The 11,424-nt window shown below is 34.2% G+C and overlaps 2 protein-coding genes across 2 annotated transcripts; both read right to left on the bottom strand.

The window, feature by feature from the left end:
• Positions 1 to 327: 327 nt before the first annotated feature.
• LOC110115514 (uncharacterized protein At1g66480) lies at positions 328 to 4,521 on the bottom strand. The gene is made up of 2 exons (XM_020848776.2): positions 3,743 to 4,521; positions 328 to 645 (listed from the first exon to the last, which is right to left on the bottom strand). The coding sequence occupies exons 1-2, from the start codon at positions 4,301 to 4,303 to the stop codon at positions 601 to 603; spliced, it is 606 nt and encodes a 201-aa protein (XP_020704435.1). The 5' UTR covers positions 4,304 to 4,521; the 3' UTR covers positions 328 to 600.
• A 724-nt stretch (positions 4,522 to 5,245) lies between these two features.
• On the bottom strand, positions 5,246 to 11,154 carry LOC110115526. The gene is made up of 2 exons (XM_020848788.1): positions 10,945 to 11,154; positions 5,246 to 6,106 (listed from the first exon to the last, which is right to left on the bottom strand). The coding sequence occupies exons 1-2, from the start codon at positions 11,152 to 11,154 to the stop codon at positions 5,246 to 5,248; spliced, it is 1,071 nt and encodes a 356-aa protein (XP_020704447.1).
• Between the last annotated feature and the right edge of the window lie 270 nt (positions 11,155 to 11,424).

The following is an 11,424-nucleotide window of genomic DNA, read 5'->3' as shown; positions in this document are numbered from 1 at the left end:
TTTAATTTAAAGATTAACTTAGATGCCTTCCACAAATTTGACTATCAATCTTTGATTAGAAGACCATGACTTCATGATAGGAAAAATTATTTTGTGCGGACACTGAACGGCGTCCCGAGAGACAAATCAGAATGCGTCATGTCAGTTTTTTGCTTGGTACCGGTGCTCGGTATCGATATGTACCGGATGACGTGACGTATTTTGGTTGATCTCCAGATCATCCGGGGTTCACAGAGAATAATTTCTCCCATGATAGAAAGCAACCTTAATGGGTCAGAGAAGCTCATTTATTTTCTTAGATAATTCTTCTATAAATAGAATATATCAGAGGAGAAATAGGCAACTAATTATATTTTAATTACATAGGATTCCACCATATATTGCTAATTCTACTAAGAAACAATAGAAGATTCTCATGTCTGTATTAAAGAAATATCAAAATTAAAAGAAAGCAGTATGCAACTATAGGAGAGGAAGAAGGAAGCCATATGCAGAAGCTTCAACTGTTCAAACCACACTCCTTTGGTAAGCAATCCAATAAGTTCAGCTATCTTAGTTGCAGCTTGCGTTCCTGACCTGACTCTGAGAGAAATCTCAAACTTAGGCAATTATCTCTGCTGGCATTTCCATAAATCTCGTTCGTTTCTGAAGAAATTTCATGGAGGAGGTTAGAAATTGTGCTGATTATCAGAAACTTGAAAATTTTGGGCACAAACAAACTACTTTTGTATCTTCTTTCTGTTTATTTTCCTAAATTATTGTTCTGATTGTCATAACAGAGATGAAAATGATAATAATCCAACCTTTTTCTAAGAGATGTAGGAAAATAAACAGAAATAATATACAAAAGTCAGATCAACCAAATAATATGCAACTTCTGTGATGGATTTTAGATGACGAGTCAGGCCTGGTTTGTTTCGGCATTTTTTTTATTTTTTTTGTTTAGAAACAGTGAAATTATTTTTTGTTCGCTGCTTGGATGTGACACTTCTATAGAAATATTTTTTAGGAAACTTCATTTTTCTACTGTTTTGAAAAGCGTTTTGATATTTGATTCTTTGTTAGAAAACTCCATTTCCTTAACCAATATTTCTAAAACTATTTTTTACAAAAGGAGAGGAAGAATCTAACGAAACCTCAAGGAAAAACTAGCGAAAAGTAAATTTTATCTACAAAAACTGGAAGAAGGTAAATTTCTACATATTAAACAGCTAGATGAAGAGCAGGTCAAAGAGCAGGAAATTTGGGAAGATAAGCCCATGTGTTGGTGTTGAAAAAATTGCATGTCTAACAAAACACCGCTGATTAGGAATATAGAAAGTCACCCTAAGCAAATAGCAGGAAATTTGGGAAGATAAGCCCATGTGATTGTTTGTTCTTTTAGTATATTTTTCTCCTTCGCTAAGGAGCTTTTGTTTAGATTGCTTAGGCTTTTAGAATTTTTTTTCTTTTCTTTCTTTAAGTTTTTTAGTTAAGACATTAGATAATAATTGCTAATTAATTAGTAAGATATATATATATATATATAAGAAGTTGGTCTTCTAAAAATGTTTGAAAAGCTGATGCCATAAACTATTAAACTTTTGAAGACAAATCATGACTTGAACAGTTTACACAAAATAGTTGCTCTATTGTTGCATGGCTTGCAAAAGTTTCTCAGTCTAACATCATGATTCTTTCAACCAAATGAAGACCGAGACTTGGATAAACTAATTATAAGAAAATACATCATAGTCATCATTAACCTTAGGCTTCGTTTGGGACAATTTTTTTATTGCTTTTTAAAATAGCTTTCAAGTACAAAAATTTTTGTACTAAAAAACTGCTTTAGAAAATAATAACAAAGCTGTCCCAAATAAAATTTTAATGGAATTAAAAACAGTATGTTAGGGAACATAAACGGTTAGATCAAGGCTAGTATATATATAGAGAGAGAGAGAGAGAGAGAGAGAGAGAGAGAGAGAGAGGTGACATGTAAGTCACAACAATAATTCCATGATTTTTTCAGCTTACTTTTTAACTGCATAAGCTATAGGAAATTGTCAATGAAGAAAAATGTAGTTATTCATATTTTCTAGAAAAATTCAAATACCTATTAATTACATTTGAATCAAACTTCCAACATAAATTTGTGAAGTAAAATGCATTTGTATTTCCTCCAATTCCTTCAAACCAAACCTAACCCTTAAGGTTGACAAGGTCTATTATATTGAATAAAAATCAAATTTTCAGAAGCAAACTGTGAGAAAAGTTTCAGTCTCATCCACTTGGGATCCTTATCTTCACCTTTCTCACCCACAGTGTTGCAATAGCTAATTTATGGGTCACAATATTTATTATATTGCTGAAAAACAGCTTTTTAATCAAATCTTGGGAACAGCCTAACTTTCTTCACTAAAAAGGCATCCACTTGCTTTGCTAGAATAGTAAATAAGTAAAAAGTTTAATTTAATGAGACCCCAAACAATATGCAATTGCTTTACAACAGCTTATCTTACTAAGAAGCAGGTAAAATGCTACAGAAAAAAAATGCTTGAGTTTGTTTTCTCTCTTCTGAGACAGCTATTCCTTGCTTTCTTTACCCATCTTGGTACTTCATATAAACATAAAAGATAATGTTCAGTAGTTAGGGCATCTCCAAACGATTGTAAGGCGTAACTGGCTTGCTCCATTTGAATAGCAAAAAAATCGCTAATTGGTGGAGGGTGAATAGTGCGACGCCAATATTGGCGTGGCACTTTTCACCTATGCAATTTTTCTGTCTCAACCGAATTTGCCGAAGAGACACGAAGAAACGAGCGAAAGAGGAGAAAGACGGTTACCTTCGCAGAAGCGCACAAAATGGAGTTCGATTGAAGATGAATCACCGCATTTTTGAGTTCCACTATATTTTGGAGTTAAAAATGAGATTTTTGTTTGGAGATGCCCTTATTCATCTAATTTCTTCAGATGTTCAACTAGAGAAATCCCAGGAATGAAGATTAAAGAAGCGCTTACTTCCAAAAAAATGGTAGGCCTGCTCTCCTTAATCTAATCTCTCTAACTTTTCTTCTTAATCTTCTTAATTAATTGAATTACCGTTATATAAAATGTGAAGTGGGTGATATTCCAAAAAAATACCTGTTGCTGACAGAATATGGTGGGAGTACAACTGAAAGATGATTAATAAGCTAATGATTTCTCCTAGGATTAAAAAAATGATAACTATGTATTGCTTTATTCATCAAAGCGACATGAACACTTAAAATGTTTTTTTAATTAGGTGCTCCTGAACCAATATAAAAAATAAATAGTCAGCTTAAAAGCACCAAAACCACCATAAAAAATTGTGAAGAAGATCATCTTTAAGTAAAGAAACAATGAAGAAAACAATCACTGCTTCAGCGGCTGAAGTTTGAATAATTAGAAATTGATTTCTATATCTAACTAATTTTTAAAAAAATTAATGAAACGATTTAAGTTCTTTTACCGTTATACTATTTAATAGTGAGAAATGAAGGAAATTTTGTCTCTTGTTCATGAATTGTTATGACTGGCTTCAAGATTTTAGTTCTTTACCATTTTCTTAGCCTTGAATCTAACAATTGGAACAGAAGAATAGGATCCTTTGCAGTTACTGTAGTAACGGTAGAGGATCCGCACCTCGTAGAGCTTAACCTAATCAAAGATTTGTTTTTCTTCCTAATATAAACGAAGAATTTCAATATCTATAGATACAAGCTCACAAAGTTCAAACTTTTACCTCCTTCCTCGCAGCTGGAGGCGTCGGCGGCTCCGGCGTCGACCTCACAGAAGCAGCAAGCTCCACAATCTTCTTCGTGATCTCGCCGACATCCCGACTTTCCTCCACAAGCTTCACCACCTCCGCTTTGGGCAACCTCATCCTCAACCGCATGCCTCCCTCCGGCGACTTCTCCGCCACAGCCACAGCAGCCGCCGCCGCCGGCTGGTGATGCACCGCTAGGTCTGAAACCGCTCGCCGCGACAGTAACAGAGATTCAAGCCGGTCCTTTGCTGAAACGCGTAGGTTGCCCGAGTAAGCGCGTCGAGTGTTACCTTCGGCGGGTAGGCGAGGGAGATGGACGAGGAAATAGAGGCGGCCAGCGCGGATGGGATCGCCTGCGGCGAGAGGGCGAGCGCGGACGCCGAGCGACTTAACTTCGTCGGCGTCTAGAACCGAAAACCCCGGATGGTTTTTGAGTACCTCGCCGGCGGAAACAGGGGGTTTTAACCGGAAAGCGGTACCATCGATCTTCATAACCTTCGCGGTTCTCTTTTTCCTTATTCCTAAACTGTTTCCCATTCTCTTCTTCAACTCGTTACGCTTCTTCTTCTTCTTCAAAGCTCTACCTTTTGCTATCCTCCTTCCGCCGTCGATCTTTTAGTGAAGAAGATGAGAAAAAAGTTTGTCGGTCAAAAAGAGAGGATGGGCAGATACGAAGTTAGCGAATGGATTTATACTCGCATTCGATCTGTTAACTAAAAAATCAATATTTTTAATACGTTAAGAACGGCGTAATTGGGAAGGTTGAATTCCAAGGAAAAAAAAGTCGTGATTGTCATTTCATTTAAAATTTCGAAGGGGGAGCGTTATAGAAAATAATAATATTTGAGCAAAAAGAAAAATTTGTACGTATATTTGTGTTGCTGTCGCGTCAAAGTTTAGTTATTGTTATGTGCAGTTCCACCGGTGCGTATTATATGGTTGAGAGTTCGTTTGGGCTGAATGCATGGCCCTAATTTGAAATAAATAAATTAAAAAAATGTTATGACAGATATCCTGATATTTTTTATATTAAATTAATTAGAAATATGTATAATAATTTAATCATATTATTTAATAATTTAATTATATAAAGAGATCAAAAAATGATGTTTGAAATTTGAGATATGTATCATTGATACGTCACCAAGAATTACTTAATCGGACGCAAATATTAATGCAATTTTGAATTAGAGACTTTCAAAATTAAACTGGGATCATTCAAATTCTGATTTCAATAAACTTATAGTCAAATTGAACGTTTTGATAAGATGAAACCGTATAACAGGAATGAGTAAAACAAAAGAAGGACTCAGAATTGCAATTCACAATAAGATCACCCAGGTATCAAAATTCATCCTTCAGGATGTATGGTTCCCCTGGTTGCCAGTCGGCCGTCCAAAGGGGTTGCAAAGAGAATGCTCATCCAGCAGGTGGGGCACGAGAAGAAAGCTAATGCCAGAGAATCGGAGACCAGATCAGTCATTTCCACTTTGAAATTTTAAGATTCACAGTACACTTGATCTTGGCAATAATAGTGTTTTGACAATCAATCAGGTTGCCAAAAAGCCTGTCGTTCCGTGCTCGCCAAAGATGGTAAACAATAGCACAAAGAAGCATAAAGCAATAGTTTTTCCTGCTTTTATCCATATCCCAATCCTCAATGCTTTGAAAGGCTTGACCCAGATTAGGTCTTAGAAGCATACAGTTAAAATAGGGAAATACCTTCAACAACACCTGGAAGGTAAACTCACACTCAAAGAACAAATGTTTATGATTTTCCTCAGAATGATGACAGAAAATGCAACAGGTGTTAACATCCAAACCTCTAGCAATAAGGTTATCAGCAGTTTTAAGGCCATTACGAAAAGCCATCCAAGTAGTAAGAGAGAAGCGTAAAGCATAACGTTTATGCCAAACATGCTTAAACCAGGTAACAGTTTGCTCGTTTAAAAAGAAGCCTTTGTGGAAAGAATTGAAAGCAGGTTTATCAGTGCCCGTCCAGAGACAATTACCCATGCCAGTAGAAATGGGGACGGCTAAGATCTCTACCTTGATGCTGGGTGGCAAAGAGAAAGGCAAGTTCCAAAGATTATTGACCAAAACCGAGTGAACAGGAAGGTGATTGGGTTGAATCAAATGTTCCATGTGTTCAGATTTAAGCCTATCAGCGATAGATAATCCACCGCACCAAGGGTCCCAAAAGAAGGACAGGGGAGAATTTTCAGTAATACTGAGTTGAAAGGAGGAGGGGAGCCTAGCAGCCACATCACAGAGGAACCTGTGCAGTTTGCCACAGATTGATGGCCTTGAGGCTTGTTTCCCTTTTGCTATGGTTGTAAACTTTTAAGAAGCATATCAGAATTTATCGTAGTCACAGCGTGGTTAAGTGCTGCACATTACGTAATGATGATTGCATTAATATAAGATATACGATGATTATCAATGCAAATTGATTTATCCCTTTATGTTGAGTACCCACCCATACCCACCAATAAGGCCATGGGCGTACCCATACCCACCCATACCCAATGGGTATGGGTGGGTACATGGGTGGGTGTGGGTATGGGTACCCAATGCAGGGCTCTGGTGTTCATATTTGAATTTGTTTATTATCAGCTTGTTCAAGTTCAATTTGAGTTTTTTTACTTGTGTTCAAGCTTGGTTCGCTTAAATTAATGAGTGTTTATGTTTGGTTCATGTTTGATTCATTATCAGTTTAATTCATGCTTATCGACCTTTAAATAAATGATCCTAAGCGAGCTATAAACGAACTCTACTTCTAGAAGTTCATTAACTTAACAAACGAGCCTTCTAATAAACAATTAAATCGAGCATGTGCGTAAACATATCTAAAAAAGTGTTTTAAATTATCAAACAAGATCGTTTACAAACATATCTAACGAGTATTTTTGAATAATCAAATGAACAAGTTCATGTGCATATCCAATTAATATTTTTGAGCTACCAAATGAGCTCGTTCATGAACAAACGATCTATGATTCATTTTATATTTTTTCATGAATATTTTAAACAAACAATCTAGCAAACATGAACAAATGTCTATTGTTCATGAAATTTATTAAATTTATTAATTAAAAATTATTATATAATTATGCTATAATAAATATAAAAATTATATATTATTTATGTTTATGAATTTTATAATCAAATATTAATCAAGTTTTTAATGAGCTTACTCATGAGTTCTGAATTGAACATGAATCGAACTTAATGTCAAGCTTGTTCACGAGCTTTTAATGATCTTGTTCGTAAACATAAATGAGCCGAACACATTATTATTAAAGCTTGTTTATTTAATAGTCGGCTATTTTAAAAAATGTTCAAATTTGTTTGTTTCGTTCATTAAACGATCACAAACTAGCTTTAATCAAACTGAGAAATGATCTGAGAAACGAGTAGCTAGTCGAACGCTCGGTTCGCGTGCAACCCTAGTAATCATCGATATGTTACTAAAAATAGTCTTAATTAGGCACAAATATTTAATGCACATCTGAAATTAAAACTTTAAAAATTAAATTTGGGACTATCTAAACTATGATTACACCAAAGTTGTTATCAAATTGAATATTTTGATAAGATGAATCCGACAACATCAAAATATATTTAAACCCAAATGGGCCCAGATCAAAGGACCAAAGCATATTTGGAAGATTCAAAGTATTAATTGAATAATCAAATAATCCCTAAAATATGGCATGCTTATAGTCGAATCGAGCGACTCAACCAGATGAATCTAAGGAGCCCAATATCACTTAATTCTAATATCAATAAGACACTTAAATGCTTGATGAACGTTCTATAGTCGAGGGAATCATTAAGGATTGTCTGATAGAGCATTCTGAATTTGTTCTAGATCTTCTTCATATTTACATGACATGTCACTATTAAAAGTTTATAAATAGAGCATCATTCTTCACATAAAGGGAGAGAAAGAAGAGAGAGAACTAGAGAAAACTTTTTTGCATTTTCCACCTATTGCTGTCGACGAGCAACACTACTAATATTACTGTTGACAACCACCATCATTACAGACGATCACCATCATTAGCATCTCCAGAATGCTAACAAGATTTAACCCTGTTGTTGACTTTATTTGTTTGCATGCAGACATCTGCTTCTTATACTACTCTTTATGGGAAAAGTCAAACCTTTTTGTTGGTTGTAAACTGTCCCTCTCTGATTACTTCATTTTTTGTAATTTTCCTCAGAAAAAATCAGACGTTTGTTCTCTCTTCTTCAACAATAAGGAAATGAGAATTCTTATATCGCTTAATACATAGTGGATTAGTCAACTGAGTCATGCCTTATGATTTTTCATTTCTGGATTATTCACGTAAATGTTTTTTGAATATTACTATTTTTATTTATGTGTGCTGAATTTTTTGTAGAAACGCTGAGATATAAAGCATATACTCTAATGACTCAAATTTATATTATATCAACTTTAAATTCTATTAAATTAGTATAACTTATTGATTATCATTTTAAAATAAATCTATTTAAAACTTGTGGAATTTTCTTATAAATTTTATGTTTCATATTTAATTCTCAACCCAATTGGTCATCTCACATGTGGGGGAGACCCACAAGGCTGCATCATCATAATGAAGCAATCAATATTAGTTGATATTTAATGTGAAAAAAAAAAAGTGTGCTCGTGTACTATTTTGCTTAGGATTAATGCTCGGCTTAGTATTTAGAAAATAAGATTATTTTTTAAAGATCATAATTTTGAGCATTAAATTTTGCTCATCATTTAAAAAAAAAATTAGCCACATAAAAGTAATATATTCTCAAAGTATTTGTTTGATAGCATTATATGCAAGAAATACCTCATATACAAATAATTATTGTGCTTTACTGAAAAACAAAATATTATAAATAGGAGCATGATATATAATTTATTTTGGGAATAGGAGCATAGTATTAAAAAATTAAAAAAAAAACAAATTAGACAAACATAATGGTGCATTCCATTGAATGTGTCAAACAATTCAGCGCATTCAATGGAATGCGCCTTTCTGTTTGGCTCATTCCATTGAATGCACCAAATTATTTGACGCATTGCTACAATATTTTTAAACATTAATTTGACTTACTGTGGTGAATGCACCAAATGATTTCGCTAGTTCTGAAAGCACCAAATGATTTGGTGCATTCTTTAGAATGTGTCAAGTGATTTGACTAGTTTGTTTCTTTTTTAAATTTGTTTAATATTTTGCTAATATTCCTAATTTAAATTAATATCATGCTCCTTAAGAAAAAACCTTTGAAAAATATAGAATAAAAATCATTCATATATGTTGAATTCAGTAAAATAAGAAAGCCATAATTTATTATTTCAAAAAGATAAATGACATAAAGTGGAATAGGATGCTCTGATGGCAGGGGTGTAAGTGAGTCAAGTTGACTCACGAGCTGGCTTGGGCTCGACACGATAAATGGCTCGTGATTCGAGCTTGATGAGCAAACGAGCCAAGCTTGAGCTAGCACCAACTTGACTCACTAGCTTACGAGCCGGCTAGTTTAAAAACTATTAAGCGATATCCTCAAATTTCTAATATATATTTTATGTTGTATTGATATCTTCTCTAATATATGGGAAGTTGAAATATGTTAACATATGATTCAATTCCTAAGCTCTTCAACTATTTTATATAACTTTTTAAAAGTATTTATTTTTCTGTAATCTTCTGCTAATTATATCTTATTTATGTGAAGATCTTAAAATATTGATTAGGTTAGACTTAATGACTTTGAGGCACTGAGCAGCAACTTGCGTCCACATAGCGAGCTGCTCTTGTAGACCAGCCATTAGAATTGCTCCACCAAAATATTTATGGCCTGTCATTATCTAACTAATGTACAAATAATTACGTTGATTAACTGTAATCAAAGCAATTATTAATCCTACCTTGTTGACTTACTGATAAACACCTATAAATATTTTCTAATACAACTTTCTTACTATTTTTTAAAGTATTTTTTTAATATAAAAGTTTCTTAAACATTGAAATTTTTGTACTAAAAAAAATGTTTTAAAAAATTGTAAAGACGAAAGAAACGGTTTCAAACAAAACCTTTAGTTGGGACTTGAGACAGCTTATTATTACTTTCTAAAGCAGCTTTTATTTTCAAAATTTTTATACTAAGGTATATCTAAAAAAAAAAAAAAAAATTGTTTCCACCCTTTTTCATCATTTGCTATAATGTTATAAAGAAGTTATGTAAAGAATGATTGACTTTTCTTGAAATTTTTTATATAAAATTATTGCAATAAAAGTTAAAAGCAATGCCACTTTTAGTCTTATTTGTTTTAAATAATTAATATTAATGATATTTTTATATCATTTATAAACAATAGATCAAAACTTCTCAATATAAATTGATAGATCAAATGATTTTCAATTATAGCATACTTATAGTTGCTGCGTTCTGAAATATTTTTTATTATAGAGAAATATAAAGTTTAACGTCTTAGCTTTGTACGTCCAACACACAATTAGATAAAAGAGGGAGTGTAATGTTAATAAGAGATACCAGAGTTTTTACGTGAAAACCATAATAAGAAGTAAAAACCATGGGGCTAGCCCAATTAGCATTGATATATCATCAAAAAATTATCTTGATCAGGCACGAATCTCGAGGTAAAATCAATCTGGAAATTTCAAAAATTAAATTCGGGATCACCTGAACTCTGATTTTAGCAAACTTATAGTCAAATTGAGCGTCTCGGAAATACGAAACCAACGACACAAAATTCAACTCAATCTGAGGCAAATGAGTCCAAATCAAGGACCCGAAGTGCTATTAGAAAATTCGTACCACAATTTGAGTTACCAAACGGTCTCCGAACTTGACGAGCTTAAAGTCGAATCGAGTGGCTCGACGAGACGAATTCAACAAGCCCAAGATCGCCAAATTTTAACATCATTAAGACCTTTAAATATCTTATGAACGGTCCACGATCGTAGGATTCAATATCAGCCGTCCATTCGACCACTCCCTATTTGGCCCTGATCTCACACCTATTTACAAGCTATGTTACTCCATGAAATCTATAAATAGACCCCTCATTTCTCATGAGAGGGGACCCAAGCAAGAAGCTAGAGAGAAAGAAAGAAGAGAAGAATAAGAGAAGGATTGGAGGGAAGAACTTCACGACCACCGCCGGACTTCTGCCCGACACCCGAGTGAAGCCAGAATTCCCTCCGACGCACGAGTGACGCTGGAATTCTTCCCAAGTGGCGTCGGAATTCTTCCCGACGTCGGAATTCTACCAGATTTCCAAACAACGTCAAAATTCTGCTCAACTTCCGAACGACGCTAGAGTTCTGCTCGAGGCCAGAATTCTGCTCGATCTCCATGTGACACCGGAACTCTGCTTGACATTGTAATTGGATCTCAATCCAAAAGTGAAGCATTGTAAATTAATCGTCCTAAATTTTAAGGACGAATCAGCCTCTTGTACTTCAAACAAATACTAGTGGAATCATTTCAACTGGGCGTGGTCCCGTGGTTTTTTCCTTTTCCAGGGTTTTCCACGTAAAAATCTTGGTGTTCTTTTATCTTATGTTTGTATGATAGATATTCGTACAACGCTCAGACGAAAATTTCTAACTCTACCGTCGCATATA

Source organism: Dendrobium catenatum, unplaced genomic scaffold, assembly GCF_001605985.2.
Source record: "Dendrobium catenatum unplaced genomic scaffold, ASM160598v2 fragScaff_scaffold_651, whole genome shotgun sequence".
Taxonomy (NCBI): Eukaryota; Viridiplantae; Streptophyta; class Magnoliopsida; order Asparagales; family Orchidaceae; genus Dendrobium; species Dendrobium catenatum.
This window is presented reverse-complemented; position numbering and strand designations above follow the sequence as displayed.

Coding starts and splice junctions, on each gene's coding strand:
- LOC110115514 (XM_020848776.2), bottom strand. CDS start 4,303: ATGGGAAACAGTTTAGGAATAAGGAAAAAGAGAACCGCGAAGGTTATG. Junction 646..3,742: donor CTCCAGCTGCGAGGAAGGAG/GTAAAAGTTTGA, acceptor AAATTTCTTCAG/AAACGAACGAGATTTATGGA.
- LOC110115526 (XM_020848788.1), bottom strand. CDS start 11,154: ATGGAGATCGAGCAGAATTCTGGCCTCGAGCAGAACTCTAGCGTCGTT. Junction 6,107..10,944: donor AGTCCGGCGGTGGTCGTGAA/GTTCTTCCCTCC, acceptor GCTTCTTAAAAG/TTTACAACCATAGCAAAAGG.